The sequence below is a fragment of the Punica granatum genome, chromosome 1, assembly GCF_007655135.1.
Source record: "Punica granatum isolate Tunisia-2019 chromosome 1, ASM765513v2, whole genome shotgun sequence".
NCBI lineage: Eukaryota > Viridiplantae > Streptophyta > Magnoliopsida > Myrtales > Lythraceae > Punica > Punica granatum.
Window position 1 is genome coordinate 4,385,759 of NC_045127.1, and position 13,193 is coordinate 4,398,951.

The 13,193-nt window shown below is 39.3% G+C and overlaps 3 protein-coding genes across 5 annotated transcripts; 2 read left to right on the top strand and 1 right to left on the bottom strand.

The window, feature by feature from the left end:
* The first annotated feature begins 1,518 nt into the window (after positions 1-1,518).
* On the top strand, positions 1,519-5,113 carry LOC116211920 (NADH dehydrogenase [ubiquinone] 1 alpha subcomplex assembly factor 2). 2 transcript variants are annotated; one of them, XM_031546461.1, is made up of 9 exons: positions 1,519-1,779; positions 2,731-2,787; positions 2,920-2,972; positions 3,071-3,122; positions 3,835-3,897; positions 3,985-4,044; positions 4,227-4,269; positions 4,519-4,566; positions 4,736-5,113. In XM_031546461.1, exons 1-9 carry the CDS (start codon positions 1,668-1,670, stop codon positions 4,797-4,799), a joined length of 552 nt encoding a protein of 183 aa, XP_031402321.1. In that variant the 5' UTR covers positions 1,519-1,667; the 3' UTR covers positions 4,800-5,113. The 2 variants fall into 2 exon arrangements, with proteins under 2 accessions (XP_031402321.1, XP_031402329.1); XM_031546469.1 differs by having other exon boundaries at positions 1,520-1,783.
* A 374-nt stretch (positions 5,114-5,487) lies between these two features.
* On the top strand, positions 5,488-10,709 carry LOC116211894 (AUGMIN subunit 4). Of its 2 annotated transcripts, XM_031546437.1 has the most exons (14): positions 5,488-5,757; positions 5,912-5,959; positions 6,087-6,212; positions 6,451-6,496; positions 6,621-6,931; positions 8,138-8,234; positions 8,581-8,626; positions 8,898-8,991; positions 9,102-9,173; positions 9,258-9,316; positions 9,588-9,656; positions 9,736-9,787; positions 10,254-10,331; positions 10,419-10,709. In XM_031546437.1, exons 1-14 carry the CDS (start codon positions 5,620-5,622, stop codon positions 10,494-10,496), a joined length of 1,314 nt encoding a protein of 437 aa, XP_031402297.1. In that variant the 5' UTR covers positions 5,488-5,619; the 3' UTR covers positions 10,497-10,709. The 2 variants fall into 2 exon arrangements, with proteins under 2 accessions (XP_031402297.1, XP_031402304.1); XM_031546444.1 differs by lacking the exon at positions 6,451-6,496 and having other exon boundaries at positions 6,578-6,931.
* LOC116211912 lies at positions 10,679-12,673 on the bottom strand. The gene is made up of 2 exons (XM_031546454.1): positions 12,165-12,673; positions 10,679-11,717 (listed from the first exon to the last, which is right to left on the bottom strand). The coding sequence occupies exons 1-2, from the start codon at positions 12,453-12,455 to the stop codon at positions 10,827-10,829; spliced, it is 1,182 nt and encodes a 393-aa protein (XP_031402314.1). The 5' UTR covers positions 12,456-12,673; the 3' UTR covers positions 10,679-10,826.
* Between the last annotated feature and the right edge of the window lie 520 nt (positions 12,674-13,193).

Below are 13,193 nucleotides of genomic sequence, written 5' to 3' on the forward strand. Positions count from 1 at the left end.
AATTGAAATCGTGAAATAAGTTTCAACATTGCAAAAAAACACAAAAAATGATTAAAAGAAAAGGGAGTAATAATTCCATAGCCCACAAATTGCATGCAAGTGCAAAAGGGAATGGACACTCAAGTAGCCTTTTGTCCCCTCATATAGCCTCGTGCACCTAATATGCGTTTTTCCATTGACATACCGTTGCTAGCTAAGATTAGGTGTGCCGTTAATTTCGGGAAGATATCGATAAGCAAGTTTCTCGAACCATATATATGTTCGTTGGAAAAAAATAGTATCCCATAATTAAGATTCATAAAAATAGAACTTATTTATATATCTTTTGCACAACATTGCAGCTGTTATTTTACCAATTTTGCAGTACTTTTACTATCGCTCACGATGGATGCGTCGATCATAATTAATTGTGGCCCATCGCAGGAACGGCTGCTAGGAGCTGAGGCATGCCTGAATTGCAGAAGCTACTATATGTTGTCCATCCTATTGTCCATGTTTCAAACCTTTCAACTTGCAGTTTAATTTTTTGTATAATAACCATTCATAATCCTCCCCTCAATGACTGTCCAGACTAGGGGTGTACACCGAGTATATCTGGAATTGGTCGGAACCTACCCATTAAGGTAGGATTCGAATAACTCATATTGAAAATGGGGTAGGGTCCGGGTATTAAAATAAGAAACATGTGAAAACCAGTTTCGATTCTGAGTATTGCATATAGGATACCTAAAACCAGAATCTGAACCGATACTCCGACCCCAATTCATTAATTAAAAAGAAAAAGAAAAATAGCCTACTAATCTAAGCAAACCAGTATTGCCCTATCGTTCTCTTCTCTTTGTCTGAACTCTCCAAACCTAATATGAGCTCGATTTCCCCCTTTCTCATTCTTCTTCTCGATTTCTAATTTGAGCTCTCCAAACCTAGCCGCTGTCCGCTATCTTCTCCATTCACGAAGTATTGTGGATTAATCTAAACCTATGTCGACATTTTGTTTTGCTTGCATGATCACTAATTATTGATGAAATATTTTTGATTTTATTTAGCGAAATTTTTTTTACAAATTCCAACAGAGTACCCGATACTTGTGGTATAATACAAGTTTCGAGTAGATTATAGTTTCAGAATTCAATAAGGTAAGGTTTGGTTCCAAAATCTTGAAACATGTCCCTGGCATGGTGGGATATGGATAACGTGAAAAAAATGGGGTTATCTGGACCCAAACACCCCCAGTCCAAACTACAAAAAGCCTCAAAATAACTACTAGGAGATATCCAATCCAGCCATGTTTACTTGGAGGATGACCCAACTAAGTATTACTGTAATGGGCTCAAAAAATCAGTATCTGATTTGGGCCTTCTTGGGCAGTCAGAATTGGGCCTTTCTAAGATTCAATACCTGGGCCCCAAATGGAGGAAGTAACCCCATTTTATACTTTTCACCAGCACAATTGGACTAAATCTAGAACGGTCCTCGTTCTTTGATAAAGTTTCCAATATAGCCCCTTCTCAGCTCCCCTGGTTTCTGTACTCATCGACGGGCGAGTTCTTCCAACGAAATCACTTCACTTCAAGGACGAGAAGCAGGCACATGAATCATAGCTAGGCGGCAACAAGCGATCGTCTTTCGTCCCCTGAAGATTATGCAGCTTCGTTGAATTTCGCGAGATGTCCAAGATATTCTCGAGAATTGTTGGGTTCTTCGGTAACCGGACCCAGGTGGGCATAGACAAAGCGGGGAATCGCTACTTCACCAGAAAGGAAGAGATTGACGGAATCAGTGAGTTGGGTTTCATTCCCTCTTGGTCATTAATCATCCCATGTTGCTTAGTTCCTCAGCATTTATCCTAGTTTGATGTCTCCTGTTGCTTCGAGCTGCAGAGCGATGCACCGTTTGCTTCAGTTTCTTGATTTTGTCCTGTTGAATTGGACTCACCCTTTTTTGCGAACTGGATTCAGCTCACTTCAAGCTATAATGGCTAATCTGTCTCTGTGCTTAATTCGGATTATGCTTAACGAATTTTTGTTTAATAAACGCTGAAAGACTCCTACTTCGCATAATTCGATACCCGAGACTCGTCAGTAAAACTTCAGTTGCTGGCTAGCTTTAAGTTTCCTGCATGTGAATGATCTAGTTCATCTGAAAATGGAGTCTTTGGTTGAGATTGGGTGTAATGTGGCAGGAAAAACTTAACTTTTCAACAGTAGATTCATGTTATGTGCAAATTCGAGTTGTTCCATGTTTAACACTATGTTTGGGAGTTTTTTAGGGAGGGGGAGGGAAGGAGAGGAGAGGAGAGGAGGGGAGAGGGAAGGAGAGTAGAGGAGAGGAAATGGAAGAAAATGAGCTCCCTTTGTTTGCGAGTAATTACCGAGGGAAGATGAGAGGAGAGGTGTGAAGAAGAAAAAAAAATAAAAATTATACAAGTTAAAAAAATATATATATTGCAAAGAGAGTTGTATAGAAGAGGGAGTAGAAAATATCTGAGTTCCTCCAAATAGGAATTTGGAGGGTTAGAAAATTCTTAACAATGGAGAAAAATGGAGGGAGAGTGTTTCCCTCCAAATCCCTCCTTCTCCCTCCGCTTTCCCTCAAATAAATCTCCCAAACAAGGGAATCACTCTCCCTCCAAATCCTCTCCCTCCAAATCCAACTCCCAAACATAGTGTAAGTTTAGGGCTGTTTCCACACAGTGAGATTTTCTGCTTAATATGATGGTTCATGTATTAGTGAAGGAGAAGAGATGGGTGATTTTCAAAGGGGAACAAGATCCTACCTCTATTCCGGGTAAGCAGTTTCTGTCAAATAAGTTTCAATCTATTTTTCTTTTCTGTGATATTACTCACCGGTTAACTTTTTATTAATCTCACACTCTGGGGTAACATTTGATCCATGATACTGTGTCCATGCATTTTTCAGTTGAATGGATTTGTTGGCTAAATGGTCAGCGGAAAAGAGCTCCAACACTGGAGGTAAATTGCTTTCCTCCTCTTATTTGTGGGTATCAGATTGTTAAAATGTTAAATAGTTATCTGCGATTGGGAGGTTCACACATTTGTCCCTTCTCCAGGAAATGGCAGAGCTTGAAGCAAGGCGAGAATTAGTTAAACAAAATATTGCACGTACGTCTGTCTGAACTGAACTCTATCTAGTAATATTTCTAGCGTCTTTCTTTCATGTGACATGCATCTATTATCTCACCCATCATGAGTATTTTATCTACCTTCCTTTCAACTAAATGATGAAAGCTTATTCTTGATTCTCGAAACCGTCTTACTTGCAGAGTCCTTGTTCACATTATTTTCATGATATGTTTTGAAAAATCTCGATATTTTACCAACCCCTATAGCTCTGTAGATGCAACTGACTCCAGAATTTGAGCATCAGATTATTATTATTATTATTATTATTATTTTATTTTATTTTTGGTGTGTACCCCGGTATCCGAAAGGCCAAAGGCCCCGACTAATCTGTTAGCACTGAGTTGCTCAATTTGCCATCCATGGTTGGATCTCTATAACCTTTAACATTCGATGAAAATAATATTTGTTGGTGCACTTCATGTCATTTTCTGCAGTTACTCAACATACGCAGAGAAAACAAATCAACTAATGCAGAGGCTATCATATATATAAAGTTGATGCTCTTCTGAAAATTGCATGAAAATAAATAAAAAATTGGAACAAACTCTCTGCTCGTATATATGATGATGATATCGCATACCTTCCCGCTATTTGCTTTTCCTTGTTCTGTATGATCACCTTTGCTGTCTACCGATTAAATTTTGCAGACGCAGTCTTACCTAATATTGACATTGTTTTTTATAAAACTAAGGCTTGAAGGAGGAAGAGCAAAGGAGATTGAAAGAAGGTGGAGTCCGCAAAGGAATTACCACTGGTAAGCTGCTTATTCAGGGTGAAGAGTTTCTTGCAATTCTAAGGAAATATTCATTAACCTGTGGATTCAATGGCATTGGCTTTGTAGGTAAAGTTGGTGGTCCGGACTTGCAAAGTTTCATTCGGCAGTTTCCAGGTTCTTCAGAAGGTATTGTTGTTTGCGAATGTAAAAGATTCTTATCCAAACAAAACTTGTTCAGGCTTTTTCAAGTCTTGAAAGTATTTTAAGATCTTAGTCAGTCGGGTTATGATGATGTATTCTTTCCACCTAGCCCTGCTGATGGCCTCCTTTCCTCTTTTTCCTCTTTTTTTGGAAATGTCTACTTACAGAGGGTGGCAAAGCCAAGGAAGCATCAGAAGAGGAGGAGAAGAGGTGGGTCTTACCGGTGTTTTATTTGTGTTAAATTGAAATATTTTCGGTGGTTTTATATTTCATTACCGGGTTGGAACTTTCAGGGCAACCTAATTTTGTCACTCGTGTGAGTCAAAAGGATCTTAGAACATCAAATTCAGCGAGCAATTTTCTCCTTTTTTTTTTTAATCTGTTAAGAGAAACAGAATAAGTTCGATTAGTCCCATGCTATAAAGGATCATCACCTATAAGTATTTATTGACTCGACAGGACACCTGAAGAAACCAGAAGACAAGAAGAAGAAGAAGAAATTTCCGAGTAAGTTTGCTGGTCACTGGTCTGACGATTTCGCGTTTCCGGTGATTGACCTTGAAAAACCATTTCATCCAAATGAAGGGCAATATTAGAAGTGACCATAAGATCTCCTATTTCTTTCTTCTCTTGGCTTTTCTTTTTTGACTTTTCCTAATTCCTCCCGTATTTTCAGGTCTTCAGAGCCTACTGGTTCGGGCCCGACTTTCAGGCCCGGGACATGGCAACCGCCGACCTGACCCGCCGACTCGCTCCTCGATTTGTTTCTTTCTCGCTGATAAGAGTAAACATTGTTTTATCTGATCCTCAAAGAAGGAACCGTGCTTCCTTCTCGGCATCCCGTGATTATTGGACTCTCTGTATTGACGTCCTCTAATGGATGAGATTTTTGCCTTTTTCCTGTACTAGTTTCATCTGCAAGAAATAGCTAGAAAAAAAACTACAGAAAGTAGAGGCTGTTGTGATCCCACAGCACACGATATTGAACTGTATTTGTATTCATAACATCACATTTAGTCGGGGTTCTTTTACAGGTCGAAGTCCATTTTCCTTAGACGCGCAAATAAGGGCATTTTTGCTTATGAAGGGAATTTCCTACGGTTATCTAGTAAGAGGATTCGGTTCAATATGATTGCAGAGGACCGAGAAGGGTTGAGCACTGTCTGTATTCTTTCAACGTCGACTTACTCGAGTATAGAATGGGCTAAGTCACGCTTGATATTGGATCGTAGTGCTCAGAAGTCTTTGACAGCATGAAAACTCGATTCTCTTCAGAAAGAGTTGGAAAGACGCAAAGAAATTGAAGCTTCTATCCCCGAAATTTTGAGAGTAATGTTCGATAATTTATTCACCAAAAAAAAGAAGGGGAGAAAAACGAAAATTTCAAAAAGTTGGGGGTATTTTCGTAATATGACGACTGGCCTTCTCAGCCCATCACCAGTTTCATTTTCAGCTTGAGCTGCTCGATTTGAAGGCCGTCCAAACCCGCCTGCAAATCTCGACGGCAGCGAATTGAAAAAGCGAAACCGCTGCCGTACAGATCGGCGGACTCCGGCGTCAATGGTGAAAGGGCTTCAAGGTGGCGGCGGCCAGAACCTCCCGGCCGACGTCGTTCAGTTGATCGATCAGTTGGAGCGGCATTGCTTAGCTCCAGATGGATCTCTCGTCTCCAAATCCGCTTACTACGATCTACAGCTCGTACTCTCCGTCCCTCTCTCTCTCACTTTCTCTCGAGCTGACACTGGGCGAGCTTTAGCTTATTTTGTGCTGAGATTTTGAAATGTAGCTTGGGATTGTGTCAAATTGAGATGTCACGGTTGTTCGTATTGCTGATCCAACTGTTGGTTTTCAGGCGAGAGAGGAAATGGCCAGGGAGAGGCTGCGCTACTTGGAGGCCATGGTAAGTCTGCTTTGATGGTATAGTCTTTTAATTGTTCACTAGATCGTGAACTTATTCGACAAATTTGAGATGTGTAATGAAGTACAACTTTTGAAATTTGCGTCCTTTGTGCTTGAACTGCATGTAGGCAATATACTGCGAAGCCGTTGCCATGGTGGAAGAGTATCAGCAGGCTCTTTCGGTGGCAAATCTTGGAGGAATTCGCGATCCTCAGGGTTTATACTCGCAACTTGGATTAAAAAGTCCTCCTCAGGTTTTTACCATTCGTATGCTCCGAAGAGCTTAAAAATATGCTTCAGTTTATGGATGAAGAGATTAGCTATCTTGCATCTGACAATACTGGATGAAAATGAGCACATGCTAAGGACGCTGAAACTAAATTTTGTCAATTGCCGACCTTAATAAAGCCCTGTTGGATAAGCACATGGTGATATTTTAATCCTCGAGATGAGAGTTCAATAATTTGACATAAAGAGTTTCTTCAATTGGAGGGGGATGCCTTGGCAACGGAGATGAAGCTCATTACAATTACATTAGGTATCTTCTATTTTTACCTTCAGGCTGTGTAGTATAATGCCCTTTTCCTTTATTTTTCTTCGTTGCTCAATCAAATTTTAGGTGTATGAGATTCTCGAGCATCGGCTTGTTGTTGCTGAAGCAGCCCAAAGGTTACGGCTTCCTCTAATATCAAAAGATGGCGAGATACATGAAGAAGAAATTGAGAAGTGGAGTATAATGTCTCGCAGCTCCATAGATAGTACGAGCACCAGTGTCACTATCAGCTCAAGCTCAAATTCAGTGAATTATACACACAGTTCTGCAACTAGCGCACTCGCTGTTGCAAATAGTTCTCTGTCTATAGGTAATACTGATGTGGGAGAATCTGGAGTTGGTGGTGTTCCGAATCGCTTTTTAGGAATTACTCCAGCATATTTGTGGCAAACTCAACTCCAGAGGGCTCCATTATGCATGGTATGGGACCCAGACCCCCAATAGAAAAATACAACAGCTCTGAGAGTGTTGTTATTGTCATTTTGATAATAACTAAAGTAAAAACCCGTGCGATGCACGGACCAATTATTAGAATTTAGAGATATAATTTATGATAATTTTGATCAAATTATAAAAGTACATTTTCTATGTTCAAATTAAATTTTCTTTGTTTCATCAATACTATATATGAAAAGGATTCCAATTGAAAAAATAGATTATATATAAGTAAGCATTTTATTTGGACAGTGCAAAATGTAAAGTAGAACAATTCTGATAGAAAAATTCACCAAATAATCTGTGTTATTATATTTTATAAAGCCAAACCCCTCATTCATTTGGTCTCACTTTCACTTTTCTAAAATGCATACATTAACTTCATTTATATGGACCAGTGGGTTTGATGATATAATGATAATTAAGTAATAAATAACATAATACTAACTCCTTTTTTTGATGGCCACCATTGCTGAAAACCATCATATTTTAATTCTTTTTCGTTGTTCTCTTTATTTGATGAACGTTATTGTTTTGTTTTTTTTCTTTTCCCAATGTCAAATTCTTTATACGCATATTAGATAGAATTAGTATTTTTTAAAAAAATATCTAATAATTTTAGAGATTATATAATGTTGAAAGAATATTAACAGATATATAATACCGACAGAGCATAGATACCAAAACTATAAAAATAATATTTTTGATATAGATTTCTTATTGAATTATGACCTTTTTTAGTTAATTTATTATTTGTGCTATTAGTTATATCTTTATTTAAATAATGCAAAGTATTGAAAAATTTTGAAAAATATGTGCCACGCTGCAAGTAGCATAGGGCGGTGAACTCTAGTAAAAAAAAAAATCGTTTATTTTTTATAATAAAGGAAGTTTCTTATTTATAATGGAAAGAGATGTGGAGAATATTTCATTAGATTTTCTTAAAAAAATCCGCCAATAATCAATCAATTTTATTCTCTTTCACCTCTCTATCCCCTCTCGACCTTCTCTTCTATCAATATTTGACATGCGGCAAGCTTAGGAGAGCCCTTTGACACTCTCCTTTAGCTTAATGTATAGATTATTCGTGCCCCTGATACAATCTACATTGTATATTCCTCTGCTATTATAAGCTCTGGAATTGATGAAATTGGAATTCCTCATCCATTTCTTTGGTGTTTTTCTATGCAGGATATTACAGAGTACCAAATGTCTCTCTCTCATGAGATTGAGGATCGTTTGAAGGTGAAATGTGATAAGTTGGCTGATGCCTTTGCTGATGACATTGGTAAAACTTGTGTTTCTTTTAGTCTTTTCATTCCGCAGTCTCCAAATTTCTTGCTCATTGTAGCAACCGAATTCCTTTTGTGATTATGACATGCGACACAAGTTTGATTCACAGACTTGTATTTGGACTTGTAAGTTTTCACTGATAAAGCAGAAAGTAGCCCACAGTCCTCTGCATATCTGATGCCATAGTTGCATTAACTGGAATATAAATTCTTTGGGGTTTAGGCATCTCAACAGTGATGGAGCCTTATTGACAGCCTTTGTTTCTTTGGAGAGGTCATAACCAATGCTTTATGAAATTTATGTGCATAAATAAGGCTCTTGTCTGCTTTCTGTTGTTGCAGATTCATCATCTGGAAATCAAAATTTAAATGCCCGTCTACCAGAAAGGTTATTTTTCTTAATTCTTTGGATTTACTTTGTTCACCTCTTGTGGAGAGACCAAATTGTTTATCACATATCGCTTGTCCTGCAGAACCGCAGTCTAAGTAGAAATTTTATATGACCTAAAAGTTGTATTCACCAGAAGTTTTTTCATCTGGGCTCGACTGTTATAGGATTCAATGATAACTTATATTCTAAGTATCTTTAGGTGCAGATTTCGATTAAGGTACTTGATCCTTAGAATAAGTCATCACGCATCTGTTTTACTTGTACTCAGAGTGAAGTCTATCATGGAGGATATTGAAAGGGAAGAAGTAGCTCTGCGGGAAGACCTATATTCTGCAGATAGGAAATTTACGGAATACTACAATGTATGTGACTCGATAAGTTAGATTCGTCTCTTCTTTTAGCTTTAGCATACATATCCATACTACTGTGTTTCCGTTCTCTTGATAGTGATACTTGACCTTTGGACTTCCAGGTCTTGGAGCAGATACTTGGGGTGCTCATCAAGCTGGTCAAGGATTTGAAGTTGGAACATCAACATAAATATGTAAGTTACTTGTTCAAATTTTACATGTCAATTTATCTTTTTCAGATTGTTTTGACTTTAATATATTGTCATTTTGCTCCGAAGGATGAACTACAAAAAACTTGGCTATGCAAAAGGTGCGAGACAATGAGCGCTAAATTAAGGTTGGTAACATTCTGTGCTGTTTTTTATTACATCTGTTTAAGTTTTCTGATAGGCTTGCATTTGTCACCATTTAGATAGGTTTGCATTTGTCACCATTTAGATAGTTTCTGTATTTAATTAAAAAAATGCAATAATGCTCATATCCTTCAATTGTATATGCTGATTAAAATCCAATAATTTTTCCCTCTTCAAGTAGGGCCTACTAAAATTTCTGCTCATCAGTCTCAACATTCAACAACCTTACAATGTTGAGTACTTTGTTGTGTGCAGAGTTCTGAAGCATATTCTCCTCTACGAAACCTATACACAAGAATCAATTCCGGCTCTCCACAAGATAAGGTAGAATATGAGTCTCAGTGTTATCATCTGATTTGCATTCAGTCATGATATTTAAAAGGAGCTTTACTCTTATCTGCAGGAAGTATCTCGTTGAGGCCACTGAAGAGGCCTCAATTGCATACAATAAAGCGGTATGTCCTATTTTCTCCCTTTTCTTTGTGAATTTCACCTAGTATGTGCACTGAAAATTATGCATTCATCGGCATCGAGTGGACAAGAAAAACTATCTTATTAGCATTGGTGGTGTCTTAGATTAGAAATGCAACATAAAACAAGAGCATTTCAAATGGTGATTTCATTCTGCTCCATTGTTATTTGTTTCTGCCAAACATGACTGAGTAGTTTCAGCCATATATATATAGTAAACCTTTTCACTCTCTCAGCATTGAATCTTTTCCGAGCCTTGCCAGTCTATTCTAAATTTTCTCTCTCCCCATACATTTTGGTGTCAAATTCAAAAGTGTGTCTACCGTCCGTCTTATTATATCAGAATGTGTTTCACTTGCTATGGCAAGGATCATATTGGATCCTAAAACTTTCTTGATTCAAAAGGTGATATGTACTCTTTGATGATACTAAAACATCTTTTATTAACAGGTGACACGCCTTCGGGAATATCAAGGAGTTGATCCTCACTTCGACACAATCGCGACGCAGTACCATGAGATAGTGAAGGCAATGGCCCAAGTCTCCTGCCTAACATGCCTGTTCAAAGTTTCTTCATAAACTTAACATCCTAAATCTTATTACTGTTCTTTGCAGAAATTGGAAAACTTGCAATGGACGATCCATCAAGTGGAGATGGATCTGAAGCGGCTCCCAGACCGCTCAAGTTCATGAACTTCTATCAGTTCCCTCTTTTCTAACAGTACAGTTATTCCTTCATTTTCTAGATAGCCTATGCCATCAACTAAATCGGCGTTAGCTTCCTGTTGCGTGATGGTTGTGGTTAGCTGTGTGGTTGATTTCGATTAGCAGCACGTGCTGCACAAAACATTTGTGTATATATCATACTTCACATATGGCAATGGAAACTTACTAGGAATTTTCAAATCTACGTATTCTGTTCAAGAGCTTCTCATAACAACTTGTCACTCAACTACACGTCACGACAATTGCTCTTCCTTTTCCCTCGTGAGTGTGAACTTTGGTGCGATCTCATCGGTCTCTCTACGGGCGAAGCTCGGTCCCAGAGACCATGCCGTTTCGACGATCCTCCACATCACACTTGTGAGAGATGATTGCATTTAGATTATTGAGAACACTGGCGGGACTGGAAAAGAAAACCGGTTCAATCTCGGATGCATCGTTTTCCCCATAATTGGCATCCTCGTCGCGGGCTGGGGAGACATTATTTGGGCTGTCTGGTTCATAAGATAACTCCTTGACGTCTTTGATATTTAATGACTCGACTGCCTCTCTGAGCTCTTCACCTTCTCTTCCGGTCCCTTCCCCGATGCCCCTCGACCCCAAAAATCTCTCGAGATCCGCCACTAAAGCGTTCAGCTGAGAGTATTTCTCCTCAAGGGCCAGCCTTGCGTCGAGCAGCTGCAGCTGAAGCCGCTCCTCCCGCCACGCTGCAGCCACCCGAAGCATCTCTCTATCCTCTTCTTCTTCCTTAAGAAACCTCTTGAATTCCCTCTTCATTTCCTCAGCCTCCTTTATTTTCATGGCTTGTTCCCTACACAACTGCTCGGTTAGTTCTCTTTCCTTTCGCTCGGCCATGTGGCAATGTACGAGCCACTTCACCGATAACTTCGCCTCCACGAGCTCATCGACCAACCTTGAATCAGCTCTCTCCACTATCTTACAGGTCCTCCCATTGCCCATCTCGGCTCTAATGTCGTCGCCGAGTGTTTCCCGCCTTAAGTGTTCGAGTTTCTCTTTCTCACAGCAACATGGTGTCGCCTCTAGCTCCCTGATGCGAGCCCGGGCCTGCTCGAGCTCACATTTGAGTGCTGATACCGCTGACGAAGTAAACATTCCGTTGGTTTCCACCCATGCAGGACTCCACTTAGTAACGCCCTCGATCTCGGACTCAAAGTAGGATGCAGGCACATCCTGAGATAGAGAAATCCAGTTTATATAGTATCAACTTTGTACTTATTAACTCGAGCAATCGAAGCTTTCTGTATCCAATTGGTGCAGAAGAGCAAAATATATCGAACTACTGACAAGCCGATCAGTTAGCGAATTTCCGTTAGAACATATTCTCATGTTTTTAAGCATCATGCACTTCCCAGCATATCGATCGTTTTCGTTTCACATTTCGATAATCGATTCCATTGATATTGGTTTTGTGTACATTAAATTGAACATAAGGAAAAGGTATAATTTATGTAACAGAAGTGAAAAGTTATTTAAATGAGGAGATCAGAGTTCAACATTTTCGAATATGTGGTGGTTTTACGACATTGCTCTTTAATTTTTGTATATTATAATTTTTTAACTAGATCTTATATATATTATAATTAAATTGGTGTAAAGTGAAAACGCGTTCAACAGTACCTGAAAGCCCAGCTCATCATCCCCGCTCCCCTGCAGACCGCCTTTAGTTCCGCCGGAGGCGGCAGCCAGGAGGTGCTCCGGCCTCCTCCAGAGCTGTGCGGCCAGCTTCCTGGCCGATACAGAGGCGTCCCCGTAAACAGACGCAGCACTGCTGATCTCTTGTACCTCGCGCCAGGTTCTCCTTCTCCAACCTGGAGCTACCGGCCGCCTCTCCATCACTTGGGACTTACCTCCTGGTGGCGCTCTCCGTAAGGCCTTCGCATGGGTCGGGACTCTTCCGACAGGGTTCATTGCCTATGGCAAGAGTCCGGCTCCCATATAATTTCCCCAGAAGAGGAGGAAGACGGTAGAGAGAAAGGAGAAAGCGCGGGTAAATGCTAATAAGCATTAAAAGCATGCACAGAGAGAGAGAGAGAGAGAGAGGGAGGGAGATTTCGTTTTACATTTTTTAGTAAAAGCAGATGATTTTCTTTTCCGATTAAGGAGAAAATATGAAATTTCCTTCCCTTTCCAGCCGACCATATTTTAATTAGCAGTGTAATTATCATTAACACCTGAACAATGTAATATAGTTCGAAGAAACATATATATCGTCGAATCGTTTCGGAGTGTATGTAACATAAGACAGGGTACATATATATGTAGCTAGGCAAGGCCACTAGCTTTGATACGTCCATCAAATGAACATGATTCAAATTCATTTTTATCTCGTGACAAACAATGTCATTTATATTTTAGGGTTTCTCATTGAATGCTTGTCCTTTTTATATTTAATGTATGTGATATAACAAGGACGAAATTATCTTCCTTATTCTGAGAAGATGTGTATTTAACGTATAAGTTGGATTTCTCAAATGCATTTCCTTGATAATGATTATTAGGAAATCTCATAGCTAAGTAATGTGCTCGATGGTGTAACCGTGGGAAAAAAAAAATATACGTAATATGCTCGATGGGAACTCTTCATGAATCGCAGGTCCATCATCAACTGTGCCCGTAATGGTTATTTTCCGCTCTTTTCTTCTTCTT

What these genes read in the sequence shown, in the direction of transcription:
- LOC116211912 (XM_031546454.1), bottom strand. Translation starts at nt 12,455, where the DNA reads ATGAACCCTGTCGGAAGAGTCCCGACCCATGCGAAGGCCTTACGGAGA. An exon ending in ATGATGAGCTGGGCTTTCAG is followed by an intron (nt 11,718 to 12,164) that starts GTACTGTTGAAC and finishes TCTCTATCTCAG; the next exon opens with GATGTGCCTGCATCCTACTT.
- LOC116211920 (XM_031546461.1), top strand. Translation starts at nt 1,668, where the DNA reads ATGTCCAAGATATTCTCGAGAATTGTTGGGTTCTTCGGTAACCGGACC. An exon ending in TCAGAAGAGGAGGAGAAGAG is followed by an intron (nt 4,270 to 4,518) that starts GTGGGTCTTACC and finishes TTGACTCGACAG; the next exon opens with GACACCTGAAGAAACCAGAA. An exon ending in GAAGAAGAAGAAATTTCCGA is followed by an intron (nt 4,567 to 4,735) that starts GTAAGTTTGCTG and finishes CCGTATTTTCAG; the next exon opens with GTCTTCAGAGCCTACTGGTT.
- LOC116211894 (XM_031546437.1), top strand. Translation starts at nt 5,620, where the DNA reads ATGGTGAAAGGGCTTCAAGGTGGCGGCGGCCAGAACCTCCCGGCCGAC. An exon ending in ACAATGAGCGCTAAATTAAG is followed by an intron (nt 9,317 to 9,587) that starts GTTGGTAACATT and finishes TGTTGTGTGCAG; the next exon opens with AGTTCTGAAGCATATTCTCC. An exon ending in CCGGCTCTCCACAAGATAAG is followed by an intron (nt 9,657 to 9,735) that starts GTAGAATATGAG and finishes TCTTATCTGCAG; the next exon opens with GAAGTATCTCGTTGAGGCCA.